The sequence below is a fragment of the Nicotiana sylvestris genome, chromosome 9, assembly GCF_000393655.2.
Source record: "Nicotiana sylvestris chromosome 9, ASM39365v2, whole genome shotgun sequence".
NCBI lineage: Eukaryota > Viridiplantae > Streptophyta > Magnoliopsida > Solanales > Solanaceae > Nicotiana > Nicotiana sylvestris.
In genome coordinates, this window is record NC_091065.1 from 73007836 (window position 1) to 73034758 (window position 26923).

The 26923-nt window shown below is 38.0% G+C and overlaps 1 protein-coding gene across 1 annotated transcript; it reads left to right on the plus strand.

Annotated features, from left to right (window-relative positions):
* Positions 1-3906: 3906 nt before the first annotated feature.
* Positions 3907-4495, plus strand: LOC104244039 (monothiol glutaredoxin-S11-like). The gene has a single exon (XM_009799338.2). The coding sequence runs from the start codon at positions 4033-4035 to the stop codon at positions 4336-4338; it is 306 nt and encodes a 101-aa protein (XP_009797640.1). The 5' UTR covers positions 3907-4032; the 3' UTR covers positions 4339-4495.
* Positions 4496-26923: the final 22428 nt, after the last annotated feature.

The following is a 26923-nucleotide window of genomic DNA, read 5'->3' on the forward strand; positions in this document are numbered from 1 at the left end:
AGCAAGAAAGAACGAAAGCAAAATGAGAGAGTCTTATTGGTGAAAACTCTCACGGGCACCGTAAGGCGACGAGAGCTGAGAGAAAAATAAATGAGAGAGTCTTATGGGTGAAAACCCTCGCGGGCACCTTGAGGCGAAAGTGAGTTGGAAGATAGTTAAAAGGCAAAAGGTTTGTGGGTGGAAGAATGTTTCGAGGTACCGCAGGAAAACAAGGGTAAGGTCTGGGTAATTCAAGCAATTGATGGAAGTTTCTGCGCAGCAAAGTATGGCAATTGAAAATTGGACATTTGGACAGATTGGGCCGGTTAATCCAAAATGCATGTCATGACCATGGGTACCAGCTGTCTCGCTCAGATAAATTTCTTTTCCTTCTCTTCCTAAAAACAGTCATCTGGTTTTGGATTCTTCTTATCCTTAATTCAAAAATCGTTGCATTTCATTTTCTATTGAGGGTCTTCATTTAGCAGAGATATTCCAGTACTAGTTTTGGCCAAAGCGGGCAGAAGGGACTTCAAAGCTCACTACCATCTTCCGAAATTGTAAAGCACAACGTGGTCAGAGCATGTCAAAAACAACATGATGTAAATGGAATAGGGGAAGTCGCCGGAAGTTGCATTGGCAGAATATTTGGGAAATGTTATGGGAAATGTGAAGGTTCATGCAAAAGGGTCGGAAAGATGAGACAACAATATGGGTATAAAAACATTCAGGTGGTCAGAAATCGGGGAATTAACGGATGTCTTATCGGGGAAATGATTGGGAAAACAACAGCATAAGGGGTGTAAAACACTTAGGTCGCTGGATGACGGGAAATTTTAAAGTTGGTCAGAACGTCAAGCGGTTCAGAAACAGCATGTGGAAGTCAGTCAACACAAAGCATTGCAGGGGAAGAGTTTTTCAGCAAAATGCCATCAACTAACCACCATTTTAAACTAACGAAATTTTCTTTGATTGTAACAGGGGCAGAAAGTTAGTCATTGAAAAGGGAATGGCAAAGGGCGGTTTGATTGAACACAAGGTAATCTTGAAGGCATAAGGGGAATCAAATTGGATCACAAAGTTGGCATGATTAAAACAAGTGTAAGTTGTCAGGACCTTCCTGGATAATAGGATGTAGGTCAGATACCCAAAAGTCAGGAGTCCGCCTGGAAAACAGAGACATGCATTTTTTAATTTTAGCAGTCAGGAGTCCGCCTGGAAAACAGAGACAAACCTTTTAATTTTTGGCAATCAGGAGTCCGCCTGGAGAACAGAGACATACTTTTCAAGTTCGAAGTCAGGAGGTCCGCCTGGAAAACAGAGACATACAATTTAATTTTAGCAATCAGGAGTCCGCCTGGAGAACAGAGACATGTATTTTTGAAATTTAGCAATCAGGAGTCCGCCTGAAGAACGGATACATACAGTTTTAACTTTAGCAATCAGGAGTCCGCTTGAAGAATGGAGACATACAGTTTAAATTTAGCAGTCAGGAATCCACCTGGAGAGCGGAGGCACACAGTTCAAGTTTTGGGAAGTCAGGAGTCCGCCTGGAGAACGGAGACACGTATTTTGAATTTCAGTGGTCAGGAGCCGCCTAGATAATAGAGGAGTAATTTCAATTTTAAGTTCGGAAGTCAGGAGCCCACCTGGATAATAGAGGAGTAGTTTCAATTTTAAGGTCGACAGTCAGGAGCCCGCCTGGATAACAGAGGAGTACATTAGAGTTCAATAAGTACTCGTCATCTCACATATACGCCGCTCACATGAATTTCATATAGCAAATAGGTCAAGGGTCCCTAATCCCTCGAGTCAAAGTTAGATACGACACTTACCTCTCTCCACGGGCCACTAAATGCTCAATTACCGCTTTTCTTCTAGTATCCACCTCCAAACCACTCGTATCTAGTCACAATTAACTCAATAACATCAATTATTGTTAAAGGAATTAACTACAATGCATAAATTTAGATTTCCCAAACTTTCCCCCAAAAAGTCAAAAACCGACCCCGGGTCTGCGTGGTCAAAACCAGAGGTTCAGACCAAAATTCATTTACTCATTCACTCTCGAGCCCGGATATATAATTGATTTTGGAATCCGACCTTTAATTCGAGATCTATATCCTCAATTTTTCAAATCCCTAGTTTCTACCCAAAAACTCCCAATTCTACCATGAACACTCTAGATTTTTGGTTGAAACTTTATGAAATTTAATGGGTAATTGAAAGAAAGTGATTTAGAACCACTTACCAACACTTTAGGAAAGAAAGTAGCTTGAGAGAATCGCCTCTAAGCTGTCTAGTTTTTGAAAATTTGAAAAAATGGCTTAAGTTTCGTATTGGGACTATTTAATAGCTGGGCGACAATGTTCATCGCGTTCGCGAGGACACTATCGCGTTCGCGAAGAGCAAAGCTTGCCAAGCTTACTCGATCGCAAGTCCCACATCGCGTTGGCGAAGGCTACTCCCCCCTGGCCTTCATGTTCGCGAGCTCTTGCTCGCGTTCGCGATGAAGGAATAACTGACCCCTCCCCCAGGTCCCAATTGCTTCGCGTTCGCATTGAGCTGATTGCGTTCGCGAAGGGTAAGGCCCTCATCGCTTCGCGTTCGCGACCTAGCCTACGCATTTGCGAAGAAGAAAAAAATCAGCCACCAATTTCTACTTTGCTTTCACGAGAGTGCCTTCGCAAACGCGAAGAAGGGAACCAGAAGGCACCTAAAAATGCAGAAAAACTAGATTTTTCGAAGTCCAAAGCATCCCATAACCTATATGAAACTCACCCGAGCCCTTGAGGCTCCAAACCAAACATGCACAAAAGTCCTAAAACATCAATTGAACTTGCTCGCATGATCAAATCGCCAAAATAACACCTAGAACTACAAATTGAACACCAAATCCAATGAAATTTTCAAGAAAGCTTTAAAACTTCTATTTTTTCAATCGGATGTCTGAATCACGTCAAACCAATTCCGTTTCTCACCAAATTTCACAGACAAGTTATAAATATTATTTTGGACCTGTACCGGGCTCCGGAACCAAAATACAGACCCTATATCAACAAGGCCAAACATCAATCAATTCTTAAAAACCAATAGATTTTCAGACTTTTAATTTCGATATAAATTCATAATCCAAGCTAGGGACCTCGGAATTCGATTCTGGGCATATACCCAGGTCCCATATTTCAATACGGACCCACTGGGACCGTCAAAATAGGGTCCGAGACCGTTTATTCAAAATATTGACCGAAGTCAACTAAAATTAACTTTTAAGGCAAAAATTCTTGTTTTTATTAGTTTTTAACATAAAAGCCTTCCGGGTCAATAGCCGGACTACGCACGCAAATCGAGAAATGCTAGAATGAGGTTCTAAAGGCTTCGAAACACAGAGTTTAATTCTAAAACATAAGATGACCTATTGGGTCATCACACCTAGAATAAGCAAATAATTCGTATTATATCTCTATCTAATAGTTAGATGAAGCTTCATATAATTTAACATAGTATTAAAGCACAGATTGGCGCAAAATTCAAATTTCACCATCGAATCATTCATCAATGATATTATATTCGCGTGTTTGTTAAACAAAAGAATCACACTCTCACGTAAACATGGATCACTGGCAAACTTATAATAAATTAGTAAACTTTATTCAATTAACAGTAGCCTCTGACCCCACCAAATATTTTATTCGAAAAACGTGCATGACCACACAGAATATATGTATCGTCCAACTTGCTCATTGTGTGGAACGAAATAGTGAGTATCAATTTTTCAAAAAGTTACTTTTGCTCAATTGCAGTCCAGTTTTCGGGAGCATCTAAATAAAGCTCACAATCTTTTGAATGTTCTTTTTCTGGTCTAGGCTTGTTATCGTATCTTTTCTTTACGTATAAATAGACTCACCATGATCACCCCCATTTTCAAGCAACCAGCTAGCTCTGAGTTTGGAAAATAATTGAACCCTTTAATTTTTCCAGCTCTTTCTTGCTAGCTAGTTGCTTCTTGTACTCCTTAACGTACGATCATCAAGTTGAGAGTTCGAGTTATCAATGGACAAAGTACGACGCTTGGCAACAGAACATGGAGTAGTAATCTTCAGCAAGAGTACATGTTGCTTGTGCTATGCAGTGACAATCTTATTCCAAGATCAGCTTGGAGTAAGTCCATATGTTCATGAAATAGATCATGATCCAGAAGGAAAAGAAATGGAAAAGGCGCTATTGAGGATGAGTTGCAATGCTTCTGTGCCGGCAGTTTTCATTGGGGGAAAATTGGTTGGTTCTACCAATGAAGTAATGTCACTCCACCTTAAAGGCTCTCTCATTCAACTCCTCAAGCCTTACATGCCTAATTAAAATTAAAACCCTCCATTTCAAAGTTTGTCATTAATGAATATTATTAACTAGGAACAAAGAAATAACTAAGATCATTTTCTTGGTCGACGAAGTTGTTGTCTACAAATGTTATATGTAAGTGGTTGTGATTATGTGTAATGTTATTTGATTTTCGTTAGTGATCTCTTATTAGATAGAATAACCATTTGTCTGCGAAAATGTGGTGTGTTTTCCCTAGTTCCAAGAATGCATTACCATTTGTTTCCTCAATTGAAAGAAGTTATTACTAACATTATATTATTACTTTAGGATAGTTTTCTTCTCAGAAACTCTATTTCTTGGGGTGAAGGATCAACATCACAAGAGTATGTAGGAATCAGGATATGAATGGAGAATCCTTCCCTGCACACAATTAAAATATATATATATATATATATTAAATAAAAAATCCTAATTCCTACACGAAAACAAGCAATACCCATATTATATGGGTAATGTAATAATAGCACTTTAATATTCACTTTATTTAGAAAAAAGTACGGGAAAAATAAAATAATTTATAATCGGTTTTGATCAAAAGGCAACTTGGTCTGTAATTGGCTGAAATTAAGTGGTTATATTTGAGGAAGATCCTTTGGGCGGTTATTGCTACTATTAAAAAGTTCAAAAATATCATGATTCACTCTGTAATACCGAGAAATATCACATTAATTGAACATTCTTTTGAATATAAGCCTTATGTTATTCGACGTTGATAAATAGACACCACTTTCGCTAGCACTTTGGATGCACCATCATCCTCTGCTGACGCCCTGGATATACCGCCGTAACACAGTCATTAAAAAAATGACCTCTATTTGAAAAGAGTAAGGTAAAGAAAAGAAAACCATGATAGACTAGTTGGAATATCATAGGGTTGGCATTATAATAGAGCAACCAAAATAAAAAGACGCACTTTAACATAAACTTCACTTATACTTTTTGCTAGCAGCCCTAAATTTTCTATTCCAATGTACATTTTCTTCCATAAATCCTCGTTTTTATACTAATGTTTTTTTTTTTTGGATCATCACATGGTATGTGTATATACCATCTATAAATGCATAGTTCACAAAATGAAACTTCCTAGTTTTATAGGAGATGTCCTTGATACATGCACCTTTTTATAAGGTGCCTAAGACCAAGATCGAGGAATTTTAAATGCACTAAACAGGTCCGGTGGGATGTAGAGCCAACAATCAAATGCGTGGAAAAAATTGTATAGCTACAACATCAATTGCAGTATCAAGGAGAAGTGCAGGGGTTAGATAGGGATTGCAAACGGACGGTGGAGGTGCTTGGCGGGGTTTCTCTCCAGAGTGACTAAAAGAAAATTTTATATTGGTTCAAAAAAAATCCATTTTCTTTAAATAAATAAAAATAATGAAGAATTTCATGACTTTATTGACTTGATCATGAAAATAATTTTTTTTATTTCTTATGACACTTCTAATTGTTAATTGGATGAAGTTGAAAAGGGTATGAATGGACGTAGATGCTTACTTTATGACATGCTCAATTATCACTTAATTTAAATATGTTAGGCTCTTTAATCATTGTTGTAAGAAGCAATTACTAATTCATGATCTGGTATGTATAAAATAAAAACTTCATTCTCATATCCTTTCATGTGAATTGTATTAACTAAAGTGTTCTAAATCCAAGAATTGAAATAAAAGTTATATGTACGGTAATTATTTGGATTGAATATTTTATGAAACTTTCAAATATTTTAAGGTTTATCACTATTGAACATGTATAGAAACCTAACAATAAAGTGAAGAATATGTAATTTACGAAATTATTAAATGTATTTTATCTTCATTTATTATGTATCATTATTTATTCTAAATCATATTATTCAAGATGTTTGTATCACAAATTTAAAGTTATAATGTTTTTGTTTCATACAAATGTTCTTCGCTGACCACAAGATTTGTTTTCTTTAGTTTCATAAATTGTTGGTTCTTTGGTACATTATGGTGAGAAGTAAATTGACAAATGCAATTTTATTGAAATAATTAGATTTTAATTCGTTCAAACAAGTAAGATAACAATTGCTATATATAATTAGTTTCCGTTAAAATTAATCGCACATTGCATCTCTTCTAATACTAGTTGACTAGGATATGAAAGGAGAGAAAACATAAAACAAAAAATCCTCACATCTAAGCTAAGTTTAAAACAAGCCCATCCTCACTTCTTATTCTAATCGTTTACAAGGGTTACTTGACTTGTCTTCATTAATTGAGAATGTGGTAAGTGTGTTCTTTCATACGGTTTAAACATTTAGGTGGGATGATAATATAATTCAACATGATATTAGAGCAGATAGAAAATTTGAGTTCAAATCTCAGTGTCACCCCAAAAAGTAAAAACATACTCGTATTTCACATGGTTGACTCATGAAGAAAAGGAGATGTTTTCCTTAGTCAAGCCTTAGTCTAAATCGGCCAACAGTACGCCATTGTGTTCCCCTCTCTCTATATAGATGTAAATAAATGAAATTTCTAATTGTTAACCATATTCAGTATACAAAGCACCAGAGATAATTCCTGCAAAGTAGCATCCCATTGCTTTATCAATACTTGCACCAAAAGTAATGAATCTGATTCCACGATCACTCTATTATAACCATTCACCATGCATTTTCACAAAGCTATTATAACAGCTCAGCTCACTAATATATTCATGTTCAATTCGAGCATAGGTTCACACATCTTTAAAATGTATCACTAAAAGTTTAAGGCTATGCCCGCACTAACCCATGCTTATGCAAAACCCCACTAAACCCCGGATTACCTCTAGTTAACTTTGTTGGCATTAGGTTAATTAGTCCACTAATCAACTTTGCCAGTGGTATTAATTTCCAGAATCTGCACTATCATGTAGTAGTATATATACTTCATAATGGAAAGAGTACACAGAATATTATCTCAACGTGCGTGTAAGACAAACTGATGCTTTTGGCTTTGGACATTGTTGCTCCATTTGCTTCAAGTTGGAAAAGGAAAATAACAATGGTCCACTTTTTCGAGTATTCTTTCGGCAAGTCGTACTCGTACTCGTACTGTCAAAGTAAATTGCTTTTTGCATCAACGGAGCAAAAGAAAATAAGGGGATTTTTTTTTTTTTTTGTCAAAAGGCTTTTTGCTGTGATATTACTTTCCTTACACGACCATTTCGTACAGTTTAATTGGGTCATTGTGATTATGGGTTGGTTCAACTTGGAAAATGAAAAGATTTATACAAGTTATTTATACATATGGTCACCACTTTGTGGGAAATCTCTAAGTAAATTGTAGTTTTGTTTTTCACTTATTCTTTATTTATTTTCTCATCCGTACTTTTTGTTGTAACTTTAAAGAAATAAAATATTCCACTTTTGGAGTATTTTATAAGGAAATATTTATTCTTCAACTAATTTGCTTCCAATAGAAGGAGAACCTTAAATAGTTGATCTTCACTTCGTGCCCCTTAAATTTTGTTTACATAATTAAGTTAAATAATCATTTGAAAATGATACTACAAGCCAGTTGGCTAGCTAGAACTGCTGGAATCAAACAAGCACAAAAGATATATAGGTCCCCTCCCACCGTAAACGTGAATAGAAAAAGTTTATTGTCGCTAATATATTACATTTGAGTCGGAATATTAAGATGCAACCACTTTCAATCTAGTTTCTACTCCAATATAATTTTTATCCTCTAATCCCAAAGTCTACGCATATAATAAGTATATATAAACATCTTGTTTCGAAATATAGGTATAAATTATTGAACTATGAGTTTTGCATGACTATTGTATATCAGTTTAACTCATGAGCAAACTATTAATTTATTCGATCTCTTTGATGTGTCTTTGCATAATATATAGTCATTTGCCAATCTATTGTGTTGTCTCCATAAATAACTACAATTAAATATGTTAGATATTTGTCCTGATTTTCTTATCATAATTGGGTTTTCCTATTCCTTGAAGTAAGGACAACGTATTTACCATAATTGATTTTATCTTTACGAAAAAAAAATATAATTCTTTCATATTTGGCTAATCCCTTTTCTTGGAGGAAAAAGTTTCGACTTTTACAGATTAAAGATCCTTCCTTCTCATTTAATAGCATCCACAATGTAGTCATAAAGGGTTTGAGAGTCTTATTTGGTATCAGAGCGAGGTTCAAGACAGGTTCATCTAGGCGGGTTTAGTTCTAGCTGCAATGTATTTGACAGTAATCATGATTTTTGTTTGAGAAATTCCATCCGAGTGCTACTCATGTTGAGAAAAATTTCGTGGCAGAGATTTGGAGATGCGACTTGCTGAAGATTATGTGAAGAAGGTGGATCAAGTTTATTTTCTCAAAAATATTTAGGCCAAGGGAAGAATTATTAGATGTTTGTCCTGATTTTCTTACCATATTTAATTTTCATACCTCGTCATGCACATTGCCTGTGCTTGTTATTTCCCAACAAAATAGGCATTTGTTTTGGTATACAGTAACACAGTTTTTGGCTGGGATCCAAAGAAGAAGTATTTGAGTGGGTGGAAGCCGTGGAACTAAACGCGGAGGGATAAAAATTGTTGTCTTCTTTCGCGAAGGAGATTAAACACAGAGAGGAATATACCTATGTTTAGTTGTGGTTATAAGAAGTAAGAGAAGGATAACAGGTCATTTCTCCCATTTAGTAAGGAAGTAATACTTGAGAGTTCTTTCAATGCTATCTGATATCGTAAAGAAAGAAGTATATATGTTTAACTTATATTCAAAAAAATATATATATAAAACAATCTATATACAATTGATGTAACTTAAACTTGCTGCACAAAATTGATTGTGTTATTCTTTAAATTACTAATTTCACTAATTAATGAGTATGTTACCTTTAATTTCTTTTAATTAGTATAGTTGTGTAAATTTTTTACACTTTCATAGTAATTTTGTCACGACCCGAAATTCAACTAGTCATGATGATACCTAACCCAACCCGCTAGGTAAGCCAACTAACAATTATCCAATTCCAATAAAATCAATAAAACAATTAAATAGAGGAGTTAACTGAATCTTATACATCCCCAAAGAACTTGTTGTACAAATCATGAGCTTCTAAGAATAGAATTTACAAAGCCGGTATAAAATAAATACATCATCTATTCAAAAAGTACATAAACAGTCTTTATGAGTCTAAGGCAACCAGGAACAAGAGGCAGCTGCAACCGGAACGCATATACGTCTTCAAATCCAGCTCCAGTCGAACACAACAACATCAACAGTCAACATCTGCACGCAAGGTGCAGAAGTGTAGTATGAGTACAACCAACCCCATATACTCAATAAGTAACAAATCTAACCTTAGGTTGAAAGTAGTGACGAGCTGGAACAAAGGTCCAACACTAATAGCCAACAACAGTTCATAGCAATGTAAAGCACGTAATAAAAGAAGTAACTCAGAATTTAAAATGCTCAGCTTGTTCATAATCCCGAAAATAGTTCTGCTCTTCAAGTATATCAGTGAAAACCCAAATCCTCTACGAAAACGTCGAAAAATATGAGATAGTTTGAAAACTGTAATTTTTCTCAAAAAAATCCTTTCAACAGTAAATATGATGTTTCATTTTCTCTCTAGGTAGCAAGTGTAAAATACCTCTCGATGCCCATATGTCAATATATGTGAGAAGTCATGAATGGAGTGATACCGTGCAGCATGAGGAAAATGCATCTCTATGCTTGTATGTCATGTGCATGTCAAATGCAATGCGGCTCAGTGATGAAGCCATATGCATACTCTCAGAGTATCAATTTACTCAGTCCTCCCAGTCACTTATTCCTCACAGCCACTGAGTCATCACATTCACTCAATCCCCCCATTCACTCGGTACTCGGCACTTACACTCAGTAGATACATGCGCTCACTAGGGTGTGTACAGACTCCGGAGGGGCTCCTTCAGCCCTCAGCCTCACTTAGTCATCAATCTCTCCAGTCTCTCGGGCTCTCAATGCCATGAAATATCAGCCCAAAAATAATTATGTGATATATCTGTAAATAGTAACAGAGACAGAGATATAATATGCATATGAATGCGTATGACTGAGTATATAATGCAATGAAAGCAGGTAGCTTAACAGCAGAAATGACCTCAGTGGGTCCCAACAGGATAAGCATGTAGCCTAGACATGGATCACATATCAATAGCTCAAGTACTTAGAAATTTCATGGTTACGGGTAAGATCAGGTAACCACACAATACCACAAAAATAACAAAGTCACAATTCACACGGTATACGCCCACACGCCCGTCACCTAGCATGTGAGTCACCCTAATACCAATCACATATCACGTAATTCGGGGTTTCATACCCTCAGCACTAAGTTTAGAAGTGTTACTTACCTCGAACAAGCCAATTCCAATACCGAGCAAGCCAAGAGATGCTCCAAAATACTATCTGGCGCGTACCGACCTCGAACAACTCAAAAATAGCCAAAAGCAACTCAAATACATCAAATAAAGCTCAAGGAAATAATTTCAAATGATAATGATCAAATCCTTAATCAAAACCCAAAACTGGCCAAAAGTCGCACTCAGGCCCGTCCCTCGGAACCCAACAAAACTCACAAAATCCGGCAACCCATTCAATTACGAGTCCAACCATACTAGTTTCACTCAATTCTGACTCCAAATCGATGTTCAAAACTCAAAATTTATATTATGAAACTTAAGCCAAAACCCCTAATTTTCTCTTTAAAATTCACAATCTTGTTACTAAAAATGAAGATAGATTCACGAAATATAATCAAAACTGAGTAGAGAACTCTTACCCTATTTCATATGGTGAAAATTGCTTCAAATATCGCCTCAATCCGAGCTCCATAGCTCCAAAAATGTAAAAATGGCCAAAATCCTCGAAATAGAGTACTTTATACTTCTGCCCAACCATCGTCGCATCTGGGACACACTTGGCTGCTTCTATAGCGTCGCTTCTGCGACAAACATTACACTTTTGCGGCGAAGCACAATAGAAATGGACCTCGCACCTGCGGAAAAATATCTGATCCTTCGACATCGCAGGTGCGACACAAGGACTCACATCTGCGCCAAAGCCCGCTCCCGCGATCAAATCCCGCATCCGCTCGCACGCAGGTGCGTTACAAAAATCTGCTTTTGCGGTCTTCCTCACCCAACTCTGACCTTGCATCTGCGATGACCCTACCACTTTTGTGGCTCCACACCTGCACTTATGACTCCGCATGTACGGTTACACCAGAACCTCTGCCACCAGCCTTAGCCAAAGTATCCAAAATGCTCTGAACCTCATCTGAAACTCACCTAAGCCACTTCGGACCCCGTCCAAGTATATCAACAAGTCCCATAACATAACTCGGGCCTACTCTAGGCCTCAAAACACACATAAGAACATCGAAATGATGAATCACACCTCAATTCAAAATCAATGAACTTTGAAACTTCAAACTTCCACAACCGATGCCGAAACCTATCAAATCACGTCCGATTGACCTCAAATTTTGCACACAAGTCACATTTGACATTACGGACCTGCTCCTACTTCCAGAATTGGAATTCGACCCCAATATCAAAAAGTCCACTCCCGGTTAAACTTTTCAAAAATCTAACTTTCGTCACTTCAGGCCAAATTCAACTACGGACCTCCAAATTACAATCCGGACACGCTCCTAAGTCCAAAATCACCCAACGGAGATAACATAACCATCAAAACTCCAATTTGAGGTCAAATACTGAAAATTCAAACTTGGTCAACTCTTCCAATTTAAAGTTTCTTAGTTGAGAATCTTTCTTCCAAATCAATTTTGAATAGCTTGAAAATCAAAACCGACGATTCACATAAGTCAAAATATATCATACGGAGCTACTCATGCCAGTAAACTACCGAGCTAAGTACAAATGCTCAAAATGACCAGTTGAGTCATTACATCCTCCCCCACTTAAACATACGTTTGTCCTCGAATGTGCCCAGAGTTGTTCCCAAAGCTATCAAATCGGCGTGTAACCTTACCATGCACATACCCGGGGGTGATTCCATGTCACCCTACCCCATATAGGTTTGATAAGACAATATAACTGAAATTTCTTAATTCAACCTAGCCCATAAGCCTTAGAATCCAATTTCTAACATCCGAAATTTTCTATAAGATCAGAATCTTGCATCTACACTTTGTATAAGTCTAAACAAGTTGTACCAAGCCGTAATCATAACCCAAGATGCAATCGCATGATATACCACATAGCTCAAATACTCGTAGTAATGATTTCTAATCATAGTAGCTGCTTAAAACCACCCAATACCAGTAATAAGCCTCATATCAAACAAAACCTCGTTCTAAAACCTTTGTACTCTACCGATGATGAGAGAAACATGTAGAAACTCTTAACTACTCATCAGATCAGCAAGTCATGGAGCTCCCTCTCCTTCGATAAGAATTATAGCAAACTTCTAAGCCGACTTTCGATATTATCCTTCCAAATTGTCACGACCCAAGTTCTCCCTCCGTGAACTGTCGTGATGGTACCTAGTCTCTGCGATTAGGTAAGCCTAACAAAAACCTCGAAAATGAAATAAAAATACGAAACTAACAATTAACAGGAAAAAATAATAAAGGAGTTTAAAATGTCGCTCGACAATTTAAGGTAATAACACTCTCTCAACTAAACATAACACTCCCAAAACCCAGAATCTCATGAAATCACAAGCTACAGAAAGTACGTAGTGTATCTAATCTCACGAAAGTCTAACAACTAAGAAAATATAGGAATGTTTGTAACTAAAGGAGGAATAGAGAGGGACTTCTAGGTCTGCGGACGCGGCAGATATACCTCGAAGTCTCTGGATCGCCTCGCCTTACTGGAATTATGGCTGAGAAGTAGAACCTGGATCTGCACACGAAAAAACATATGTAGGAAAGGGAATGAGTACACCACAGCGGTACTCAGTAAGTGCCAAGCCTAACCTCGGTCGAGTAGCGACGAGGTCAGGTCAAGGCCTTACTGGTTTTATTTATATGTATAAAGATAAGCAGTATGAAATATTATAGAAAAGAAAATTCGCTAACAGTCATTGAATGAAATCACAGGAAAAGTGTAACTCAATACACAGATAAAAGCAGCAGGGGATCTCCCGGGATACCGTCCCGTAGTCCCAATGTAAATGTACAGAGGATCTCCCGAGATACCATCCCGTAGTCCAAATCATAAATGTGCAGGGGGATCTCCCAGAATACCATTCTGTAGTCCCAAAGTAAATGTCCAGTACAAGGGGATCTCCCGGGATACCGTCCCATAGTCCCAAATGTAAACATACAACCAGTCAATACACATAACAGTCTCAAGAAAGAAATCTACAGTTCTATTCAAGTTCTTATCAAAGAGACAAGTAAATTCTACCCTAAACATGTTTCATAGAGTCCAAGTAGGCAGTTAAAGCAAATAAGGCAGTTAAGGCACGTAAACATGCTTTTTTACACTAAAACAAGAGGCTGCAAATATTAATATTGCTCAATTTACAGGACAACATAGATATTTACTTAATAAAAATGGGAATTTTTCAACAATTAGCACGTGTACGAACTCAACACCTCACGTACATGGCATCCATATAACAATAGTACCAAAATCCTAAGGGGAGTTCACCCACACAAGGCTAGGCAAGCCACTTACCTCGAACCAAGCTCAAAATCAATCTGATATCACGTTCTTGCCACGAGTATCCAACTCCGAATGGCCCAAATCTAATCAAATTAATTCCATAACATAAATATAACTACAAACAACTAATTTAGCTAATGAAATCAAAGCTAAGGCAAGAAAATAGAAAAACGCCCAAAAATCCTCCCCAGGTCCACATCTCGGAATCGGGTAAAAGTCACAAATTATAAACACTCATTCGCTCACGAGTCTAACCATACCAAATTCACTCAAATTCGATACCCAAATCTCGATCAAAATCCCAAAATTCAGCCTAAGAACTTTTCTCAATCTCCCCCAATTTTTCACCCCAAATCCGAAGTTAAATGATGAAATTAAGCTTAGATTAATGGGATATAATCAAAAAGGAGTTAGGAATCATTACCCACAAACTTCCTTCGAAAATCTCTCCAAATTTTTCCTTCGAACGAGCTCTCAATCAATTGTTTAAGTTATGAACTCAAACCCTCGTTTTGAACTTTAAATTCTGCCCAGATACGACCTTAATCGCGATCTCGTAAACTCCCTTGCGATCGGTGAAGAATAACTTCGCTGGCTCCCAGGCTTGTGCTACGCGAACGCGTAACTCCCCACTCGAACGCGATGCCTACACTGCTCAGTCCTACGCGACCCCGGTTGACTTCACGCGGTCGCGAAGAGAAACTCTCCACTCCACTGCAGCCTCGCTTCTTCTTCGCGAACGCGGCGTAGCCCACGCGTTTGCGTTTCACCCTTCCACCACTACTACGCGTTCGCATACCACTTCCCGCAAACACGATGAACAAAACTCCCTCTGCCTCAGCTAAACCTACGCGATTGCGAGCCTCCTCACGCGATCACAAAGAAGGATTGTTTACAACAGAAATATCAACAAATCTGCCAACTTCTTTAGTCCAAAAATGACCCGTTGAGCATCTGAAACACACCCGAGGCCCCCGGGACCTCAACCAGGCATTCCAACCAATCCTAAAACACTTTATGGACTTAGTCGAGCCCTCAAATCACACCAAACAATGCTAAAATCACGAATAACCCTCAAATCCAAACTTAATGAACTTTAAACTTCAAAATTCTACAATCGATGCTGAAACCAACCAAACCACATCCGATTGACCCCAAATTTTGCACACAAGTCATTTAACACTACGGACCTATTCCAACTTCTGGAATCGAATTCTGACCCCGAGACAAAAAATTCCACTACCGGCCCGAAACTCCAAAAATTCAACTTTCACCAATTCAAGCCTAAATGAGCGACAAACCTCCAAAACAGAATCCCCTAAGCCCAAAATCACTCAACAGAGCTAACGGAATTGATGAACTTCCATTCCGGAGCTGTCTTCACACAATTCCGACTACGGTCTAAATTCTAAGGCTTAAGCTCTCATTTAGGGACTAAGTGTCCTAAAACACTCCAAAACACAAAACGAATCATCCCGGCAAGTCACAATAGCATAAATAAACACGGGGGAATCAGTTAATACGGGATCGGGGTATAAATTCTCAAAACGACCAGCCGGATCATTACACAAATATACCACAATCAAATCCGATAGTACCCATCCTAGATCCATCGACCTCGTCTTATCAAATACCATCTACTCTATAGACATGTCACACCAATACAACCTTAAACCACAAACCGTGCAATCCGTGTACCAATACGAAACAATTCGATGGTATTCAAACATGGAAAGATGTCTCAAATAAGAGAACTGCCGCGCAAGCTCAACAAGTACCGCCACAATGCAATGCTAAAAACCCATCACACACCGTAGAAGCATAACACACGAATCCAACACAAAATATCATATCTCAACATAACTCCGCTACAATGCGTAACCCCATCCAAACACTAGTCCATATGAAATATCTCAAGCCACCCTGCTCACAATCAATAACCACACGCAATTCGATATCAAGTACCCAAAGTACATTACCACAACTACGGAGAAGTAGATGACACAATGCCACACAAAATCCGTAAGAACATAATCAATATACAATCGGTCATGACCCAAACCGATGGGCCGCAACGGGCACCCGCTACCTTACTCAACCGAGTACCTACATAACGTATCTTTTCATGGCATACTATCATAGATAACCGAGCCGGAAGGCTTCTATGAGATAAGTAGAATGCAACATGTGATACCAACTTATACACAAGACATACGGGCCTATAAGACCAAAATAACCACTCGTACACTAAACATAGGCCGACAAGGCCATACAATATTTTATGTACATGACGTCTGTCTACAAGCCTCTAAGAATACATAATTTTAATAAAGGTTGGGACAAAGTCCCGTCATACCAAACAATACACGTCTAAATCATACTAACCAAACAAGCAACTCCGAAGCAAATGGCGCGCACTAACATCCTACTTGGAGGGCTCTCAACCTGTCTATCGGGACCAGCGGGCATGAAACACAGTGTCCTCGTAGTACAAATAATGTACCGAGTATGTAAGGAATGAAAATCAGTAAATAATAGCATGAGAGAAATATGGAGTAAAAGACTCGACATGTACGTTTGCACAGCTCTGTGAATCACTTAATATTATAATGTCATGCATATGCATATAAATGTCATACCATGCATGGGTATATATGTTCATAACATCATCAAGCCTCTGAGGGCATCCCATCATATCATCTCGGCCACTATAGGGAAATCATCAACGTATACCAGTTAATCAAGTGGTGGTGCGTATATAACGCAGTAACCTTTTCCCATATCCTATATACATATAATATACATATATACGCGTATATAACGCCATCTGGTCATGGTTCAATGTACATGAATGCAATGCATGAAAAGTACGTCAATAAAATCTTTCGAAGTGTCATAAGACCATTATCAATTAGGTTGCCACCTTTCCATTCAATTGTAAGAGTCATGAAATATGGACAAGGCCTTGCTGCCATGTGGGGTTGGGGTGGGGAAATTTTAATCTTATCCTATAATCAATAATTAATTAGGTAATATCCCGTTATCTGGTAATTAACCAATTACCCGCATAATTCAGAATTATCTCAAATTACTTAAAATTTTACTTATTTCTAATACACTTTATACACCTTACTATCATAGACATGTGGTACCTGGTACTAATCCATAAATACCTGGTATTTTAGCACGGGTCGTATTTTATACCAAAATGAATAATTTCGACGAAACTCATTTTCCTCGATTTGCTTACCCTCTCACCTTCACGAATTTACTTATCCCTTGTTTGAAATAGAATAATACCTGTAACCTCAAAATAATCTCATTCTCGTGCTTGCATCGATTAACTTTACGATGAAACCTTAACGTCCGAAAATGCGGGATGTAACATCTTATTCCCGAGCTTCTATCAATTTACTTATATCGTACTTTCACGTACGAAAACATGGGGTGTAACATCATTTTCCCCCTTTGGAACATTCGTCCTCGAATGTTGATTGATGCACTTATTATTCTCATAGCTTATGTCTTTCAAATACTTTTGTACTTTCCTTGCCATCTAGGCAACTGTTCTGAGAATAATTCCGAAGGCCAAGGCGTTCCCTGCTTTAAGCCTCTTTCTCACATCACGACTTGTGGTCAGAATCCTTTCAATCTCGTAATTGTTGCTACCTTTTTATCATGCAGTCTATACGACTCTGACCTTTAAATGTGCCTATGCGAATCTTCTTCCCTTTTTCCTCCAGTTTTTAGCCAATCTCTAAGCCTTTCACTTTCTGAACATATACATAACTATAACAAGGTGCTCCTCTGGGAACCTATAGGTATAGTGAAGTTCTTCGCTCGATACTTTGTTGAACTTGCTAATATTACTATATCTTGTTTCATAGCCCCGGTTATCCATCCGTATGACTTTACTGCATCAAGGTAGGTTATACTATATCATAACTCTTACTTCAATTATCATTACTGAGGTGTGCTACCAAACTCCAGGTTACTTTTATTGCTTATCCTATATGTATAAATCTCAGTCCTTTAATGCTTCTTCATTACCGTTCATATTAAGAATGATGGCCTAATCTCATGTCATACTTTGTAAGTTTTACCCATCCTTTGTTTATATACCTTAATACCAATAACTTGACCTCTTATATAACACTGCCGCTAGGGCTCACGTCTCATCAGGGAACATCCACTTGGGGGTGATACCATGCTTCCATAGTCATACTTCATAGCATCCCAACATGATTCATCTTATAGGGGGTTATTCTAATCCCGTGCCATCTGTGAAATCTTTTTTTTTTCTTCAAATCATTACTCAATCGAAGGCCCAAAAACCATCCTTTATTTATTACAATTACACCCTCATTCTACTATCAGCGCAACATTCCATTTCTTGTCACCTTCTTACTCGCCCTTTCTTGTCCTTACTCCTGTCCTCTTAAAACCTTGTCGCTTTACCATACTTTAGCTTGCGACTCATACATGTCTATTTATACTACTCGCAACCTTCCTTCAACTTACTTGTGCCATAGATTTCCTAATGTTATTTTGGAACATCAAGCGAGACATCACATTGTCTCTACCTCTTCTTTACTCTCTCTTAACTAGATCTCTCGATACCTAGAAACCATAGGCCAGAAGATATTGCACTAACGATGCCGCTATTATTCCTGGATACTGAATCCCAGCACTTCTAGACTTTTATCTGAAGTATGGGTTATTCACAATCTTCTACACCTGAGTATCTCGTACGTTGTTCACCTTTACTTTACTTACCTTAAAATCTCACATCACATCTTCTATCTCTTTCATGACCTCTCTTCCACATAGGTATAATTCGCATCCCCAACTTGAACTTCTATTATAATACATGCACCTCTTTACACAATCTCGTGAGAGCTTCATACTAACTTCTTATGAGTTTGGGCACTTCCAACTGGCTTTATTATAGAGCCGTTATAGAATATGGCTACTGTACTATTTCTCTTGTACCTCTGATATTAAGAATGATTCTACAATGTTCTCAATCATGATGTCTGTAACTTTCTGGGTCCAATAAGTAGACTGCTAATTTACTTAGTTGATGTAACTCTTTAGTTTCCTCTTCCTTCTGATTAGCCTTTATATAGGCTTAAGCTATCTTCCGATCTGTGGCTCATGGAATTTAGTTATTACCTTAGCCTTTTATGGCGCTATGGAGAACCATGATATAATCTTCTAATGATTCAATCCTTTGTCTATGACCTGGACCCAATTCCTTCTTTTAACTTATACCGGAGTCTTCTATGGCTAATCATTAATCGAATAATTCCTTTCGTTCCATTTCAGCTTTCTTCAAATGTAAGCAATTGCTTTTCCTGGTCTTTTTGCCTCCTTTTGCGTGCATAATTAGCTTATCTGAGTTCTCACGCATGCTGAAGTTTTTGTGCAACTAATATGGTTTCGAATATTACTTTTGGTTTTACTCCCCGCTCATTTAGCCATGGTAGGTGCAACTTTCTTTTGGAGTGCATACAATTTTGTAGTTAGATTGTTGTTACACAACTATTTCCTCTTTATGTCACTGTGCTTTGGTTAAAGCCTTCTTTCTTATTTCCTCAACTAGTCTTTCATTGTAGTACTTAGGGGGGGATCCTCTGACTCTTGTAAGGTTGCGAGCTTATCACATCATATGCCTGACGGAATGTTTGATGTTCTTCCTCACATTTATAATTACCTGTAGTTACTTATTTACATGCCCTTGTGCTTGTAAGGTTGCCTCTGAACTAATATTTTGATTGTCTTCCCAGTGACACTCTCTTTTATTTCCCATAATATTCATACGGTACCTTTAACTACCCCCACTCCTATCTGAATATATCTCAAGTATTACAATGACATTACTGCGAGGCTGAATTTACTATATTGGATTTTACTATACTTATCTTGCAAGATCTGTTGATTCGTCTATAACCTCCTGTCTAGCCATAACTAGGCTTTTCCTGAATCAACTGCTAACTAGTTGTTATCCCATTCTCATATCAATATTCCGTGTAATCTTTCTTGGGTTATTTTCTTTGTATTAACTTACCTCTCGCACTGGCTCCTTATCTATCAATAACATTTCGGGCAAGAACCCTTACTTCCTTTCCTTGACGTCGTGTTTGCATAATGTTATGGAATCGTAGCATATATGTAGGCTTTGGATAATTGCAATCTCATCTTTTTTTCATTTTTTTCGCATTCTTCCTTTACAATTCCATAATTAACTTTGCTCACATTGCTTGCTTTAGGGAAGCATCTTCTTGAATGACCTTTCTCTGAATTTCTTATGAATCTTTTTATGTTGTCCATTCTATTATCACTGGAACGCAATCTGAAATTCTCATGATGCCGATCATTATCAAATTACTCAGTCCCTAATTCATATTTAGCTTACCTTGTTCACCAGCCCATACTGATTTCTATTACTTTGGGGTCTAACTTTTCCTTCTGGCAGTCGCGTTGGAGTCACGAACTTATTTCTCGAAATGAGGATACAACCTTATGGCCTATACTCTTTTGTTGTCTCTTGGCCTAGCACCTCTCATCTTTTCCTTCCCTCGATTATGACTATGTAACACTATCATTTCATTTTTTTCTACCGTTGTCATCCATGTATCATATCTCAATCATAACGCTTCATTAACTCTCTTCTTATTTCCCACTAACATCTATGTCTATCACTTTATTCTGAAAAAACGAACAAGATATTCCTTTGCTCTTAGCTCCCCTTGCTCCATCCATTGGCTCTTCGAGTTGCCTAACATTCTCTCTCTACTAGGGACGGGAGCCATACTAAGATAATATTTATCCCTTTCAATGCTTCCAGTGCCTATCTTTGTAGTACTCATATCTAGCCGTACTATTTTAGAGTGCACTATCTGGGTGCCTCACAAGGAGATCTATTAGCATATTTGCACTATCCTTCGGAAATGTCAACTAACGCAAACATTCCGTACCCTATTTTAGGTTACTCTAACCCCAGCCAGATCCTGATATTCGCCCTTCTATTATACTATTTTTGTTAACTTCCATAGGATATAAATGAGATGGGTGTGGCCATTTATACATACCTCTGCTACCATTGAAGGTAACTCAAAATTCTTATATCTCCCGTCCTAATTGGTAAATAATGAAAGTCTTCATTAACTGGGAGTCTCGTACCCTTCTTCAACTTGCTTCTTTTACTTGTTGAGACTTGTACTATCTTCTGAGTCACTTATTGCCTTTCACCGTAGGGGTGGATATATATCTTTACCTTAAGGCTCCTTATCAAGAGGCTTACACGTCTTAGTACACACATGATCTACTGAAGACCTTACATTTTCTCATCATAAGCATTATGAAAAATCGAGTTCCTTTGACTCAACTCTTCCATATCTGCATTCAATCTCTTAGCAACTGGAGGTACCATCATATTACGCATAAAATAAAATCTACGAGTTTGAATTCTTATAAATGGGATCTACCATACAATCTAGAGTAAGAAAAAAGAGTAACAGTCCTAAATGCCCTGTAGCCTCCTACTTATAAGTGTGGTGCATGTCACACCCATAAACAAGACTCTACTAGACACGACTTATAGACTCCTTAGGACAGAACTGCTCTGATACAACTGTCACGATCCAAATTGATAGGCCGCGATGGGCACTCGGTACCTTACTCAACCAAGTACCTACATAACGTATCTTTTCATGTCATACTATCATAGATAACTGAGCTGGAAGGCAGCCGTAAGATAAGTCGAATACAACATGTGATACCAACTTATAAACAAGACATACGGGCCTATAAGACAAAAATAACCACTCGTATATTGAACATAGGTTGACAAGGCCATACAATCTTTTACGTACATGACATCTGTCTACAAGCCTCTAAGAATATATAATTTTCATAAAGGTCGGGATAGAGTACTTCCATACTAAACAATACTCGTCTAAATCATACTAACCAAACAAGCAACTCCGAAGAAAATAGAACGCACCAACATCTTCCGCTGAGCTGATAGTCTACTTGGAGGGCTCGACCTGTCTATCGGGACCTGCGGGCATGAAACACAGCGTCCCTAGGCAAAAGGGATGTCAGTACAAATAATGTGTCAAATATGTAAGGAATGAAAATTAGTAAATAATACACATGAGATAAACATGGAGTAAAAGACTCGACATGTACGTTTGCACAGCTCTGTGAATCACTTAATATTATAATGTCATATATATGTGTATAAATGACATACATGCATGGGTATATGCGTTCATAACATCATCAAGCCCCTGAGGGTATCCCATCATATCATCTCGGCAACTGTGGGCAAATCATCAACGTATACCAGTTGATCAGGTGGTGGTGTGTATATAATACCGTAACCTTTTCCCATATCCCATATACATATATATATATATATATATATACGCGCGTATAACTCCATCTGGTCATGGGTCAATGTACATGAATGTAATGCATGAGAAGTACATCAATAAAATCATTCGAAGTGTAACAAGACCATTATCAATTAGGTTGCCACCTTTCCATTCAATTGTAAGAGTCATGAAATATGTACAAGGCCTTGCTTCCACATGGGGGTGGGGTGGGGAAATTTTAGTCTTATCCTATAATCAATTAATTAATTAGGTAATATTCCGCTACTTGGTAATTAACCAATTACCCGCATAATTAAGAATTATCTCAAATTACGTAAAATTCTACTTATTTTTAATACACTTTATACACCTTACTATCATGGCCATGTGGTACCTTGTGTGGTACTAGTTCATAAATATCGAGTATTTTAGTTCAGGCCGTATTTTATCCCAAAATGACAAATTTCAACGAATCTCATTTTCTTTGATTTGCTTACCCTCTCACCTTCACGAATTTACTTATCCCTTGTTTGAAATAGCACAATACTTGTAACCTCAAAATAATCTCATTCCCGAGCTTGCGTCGATTAACTTTACGACGAAACCTTAACGTCCGAAAATACAGGATGTAATATCTCATTCCCGAGCTTCCATCAATTTATTTATGGTGTACTTTCACGTACGAAAACATGCGGTATAACACAATCAATCATTCAGCACCCTAATACACATCTCGCTCAAATACTGCCATAAGGCCAATAGAACTGCACCATGTGCACGCATAACCAACGAATCACAACTCCTCGTAGCATAGAAGAGTAACTCACAGATCATAACTGAATACGAATAAGCTCAACAACAACCGAATGGCACATTCCTCAACAATAGCAGTATGGAGCCAACCAATCCGACTCGGTGTAGAATACACATCCTAATTGGCCTACCATTGGACCTCCAAATCAACTCTGGTCACCCACAAATAGATAAATAACCTTCTGAAAGTCCACAATGACTAAATCATAACATATACTATCATCTGGCTAGCTTCGGCCATGACTTCACAGTCCACAACCATGAAACAATCTGCTCCTAAGAACTCCTAGTGTCCAAATCTATAGAACACACGACTCATTATATCTGATCCCAACTCCACCACCCGAATGTCTAACACATCTCTCATACACGATTATCCCACGAGGAATACTTCTATAATTCTTCCGTGCCACATAGTAAAATTGAATATCAGCAGTCGATCAACTAGGAGGGTGCCACAATACCAATGAAGTATCCATAAATCAAAACACATTGCGCTTTCTGAAATGTACACTCTCCTCAAGAAATACCAAATAGTAATACCATTCACTTAGTCATATGAAACCGTTCATACTGTCTAATAATTCATAACCTTCCTTCAAGACTGAACTGTGACCTTACACATGCAGATCTTAATCCCACACAACCCACTGTATCAATCATGCCATCATATGAAAAGTGCGAGAATCTCATAATCCACCCCGAGGCACGAGCAAATTATATACCCAATTAGCTAGGAACCTTTCATTTGATCTCATCCAGGAGAAAATCACAATACGCAACATGTTCCTCACGCTAGTAGGAAATATCCACCTCGAACCATGATAGAAATCATTGAGAACTCTTCGAAACCCATTTCCACATAACCAGGCCATCAGAACTGAATCATTCTGACTCAACCAAGCTAGTATGTCGCCAAACCCAAGATTATTGCCACAAAATGCCTGTAAAAGCTCATTACATCATAATTACCCAAAGAACCGATCATATCCATTATTGTGCTGATCCAATCTACTACTAAACTGTCTCATTTCCCGAGTTCCTTCCGAATTACTCTCAAGTTGACACTTCTCCTTACTTGGACACCACGAACCTTACCTAAAACTCACCACAAGAGGTCCTAACATAAAACCACATGCCCTAAAGCCCATGAGCCATTGTATTCTCTCTTAAGCACCCCAAAAGTACCACAACCGAGATATCCACTCTGAAGAGACCTTCTGTGAATTTAAAGATATTTCTTTTACATTTATGATACTGGGATATAGAATCCATAGTGATACAGAAATACCGCAAGTCCCGACACTATCCGATGCCAATCTCAGATTCTAGCCATATACAAATCCGTGGAGTTCTCAATTGTTACATATAAACCTTGAATCCATTAGAACCATTCTCGAGTATCTCCCACTCTGCTCAAACCTCAATTGCACCGCCCAAACGGGTCGAACGACCTGTGCCCCATCAGCACGACAATACCCAATTAAATAACCCCACCTTAATGCAACCAAACAAATTCCTACTCCATGCACGCTACATCCTTCACTAATAACCACTCAATCATTCCATGATTCCCATGTACCCATAGAGTGTAATACAACCCGTATCTAGACATTCATTTACTCGAGTCATCCTTGAACTCAACCTCTGCAAGTCATAACTGATTCACAAATATACCTCAAATCGAAACCAATACAACACTAATCGTCCAATCAACTTGTCGATAGCAAACTCCCCCACTTGGCTCAAAGTCATGAAATAAAACAACTAATAACTTACAATAACCATACCCCATTACTGACATAATACCTCAGTGAGATTCCACTAAATCCTTCTTAAGCTCATGTAACACAAATCATCTAATACCTCAAATCATCTGCAAATCTCACATTCACTCTTGTAACAGTCAAGCCAACTTTCAGAAGCGATCCAAACTCAAATTGCAACATATATAATTCACCAGTAAAAGAGGACTCCCTACGAAACAACATAGAGATCATGCAACCTCAGGACACCTCGCAGGAGATAACTCACCTGTTTTGCCTCAAACTGACATCTCTTTATACCCTTCCACAACCACAACTACTACTCCATCACTTTATCTTCCCGGGTTTGAACTCATAACATGACATGAAAATCTACTTCACTCCAGAGTTAAACAAAATGAAAGATCCTTCAACACACCCATAACTTGAGACTATACGTCAAATCAAGACAGAAATCAAGCACCCAATAGTCCTTTTTACATATCAAGCAAACTCATCTCGTCACATTCGAACAATCTGAACACTTCCCGCAGTCACATCATACTCGTTATATAGCCATCCAACCACTTATCGAGCCACAAATTCCACTAATAGGGACACTACCGAACTTATAAGTCTAAAAGCACGTGCTCACACAACTGAAATCCCCGTGCTCAAGCTACAGTCAAAATTTGGCCTCAAGTCCTCCAAACAGGCCCATAATCAGCACAACAAAATCACATCTCGCACCTCATCTATGGAATCACAAGCCGTCGATGCACAGCTGATATCGAGCGCTCATGTGCGCATATGAATGCATGGAAGGAATTCAAAGAGTTACGCTTCAAGCTGAATCAATGTTGCACAATAAAGAAAGAGAGATGGGAAGTATATCCTAAATGTCCTGTAGCCTCTCGAAGATAGGTATGGACGTCTTCATATCGATCCGTAAGACTCTACTAGACACTTGCTCATGACTTGTAGAACCTATGAACCTAGAGCTCTGATACCAATCTGTCACGACCCGAAATCCAAATAGTCGTGATGGCACCTAACCCAACCTGCTAGGTAAGCCAACTAATAACTATCCAATTCCAATGAAATCAATAAAATAATTAAATAGAGGAGTTAACTGAATCTTATACATCCCCCAATAATTGGTAGTATAGATCATAAGCTTCTAAGAATAGAATTTACAAATACGGTATAAAATAAAAACATTATCTGTTCGAAAAGTACATAAATAGAGTCTTTATGAGTCTAAGGCTACTATGAACAAGAGGCATCTGCAACTGGAATGCAGGTACGTCTTCAAATCCAGCTCCAGTCGAACACAACAACATCGGCAGTCAACATCTGCACGCAAGGTGCAGAAGTGTAGTATGAGTACAACTGACCTCATGTACTCAATAAATAACAAATCTAACCTTAGGTTGAAAGTAGTGACGAGCTGGAACAAAGATCGGGTCCAACACCAATAGCCAACAACAGTTCATAGCAATGTAAAGCTAGTAATAAAAGAAGTAACTCGGAATTTAAAATGCTCAGCTTGTTCATAATCCCGAAAATAGCTCCGCTCTTCAAGTATATCAGTGAAAACCCAAATCCTCTGCTGAAATCGTCAAAAATATGAGATAGTTTGAAAACTATAACTTTTCTCAAAAAAATCCTTTCCATAGTAAATATGATGTTTCATTTTCTCTCCAGGCAGCAACTATAAAATACCTCTCGATGCCCATATGTAAATATATTTGACAAGTCATGAATGACGTGATACCGTACAACATAAAAAATGCATATCTATACATGTATGTCATGTGCATGTCAAATGCGATGCGGCTCAGTGATGAACCCATATGCATACACTCAAAGTATCAATTCACTCAGTCCTCCCAGTCACACAGTCCTCACACTCAGTAGGTACCTGCGCTCAGTAGGGTGTGTAGAGACTCC

What these genes read in the sequence shown, in the direction of transcription:
- LOC104244039 (XM_009799338.2), top strand. Translation starts at nt 4,033, where the DNA reads ATGGACAAAGTACGACGCTTGGCAACAGAACATGGAGTAGTAATCTTC.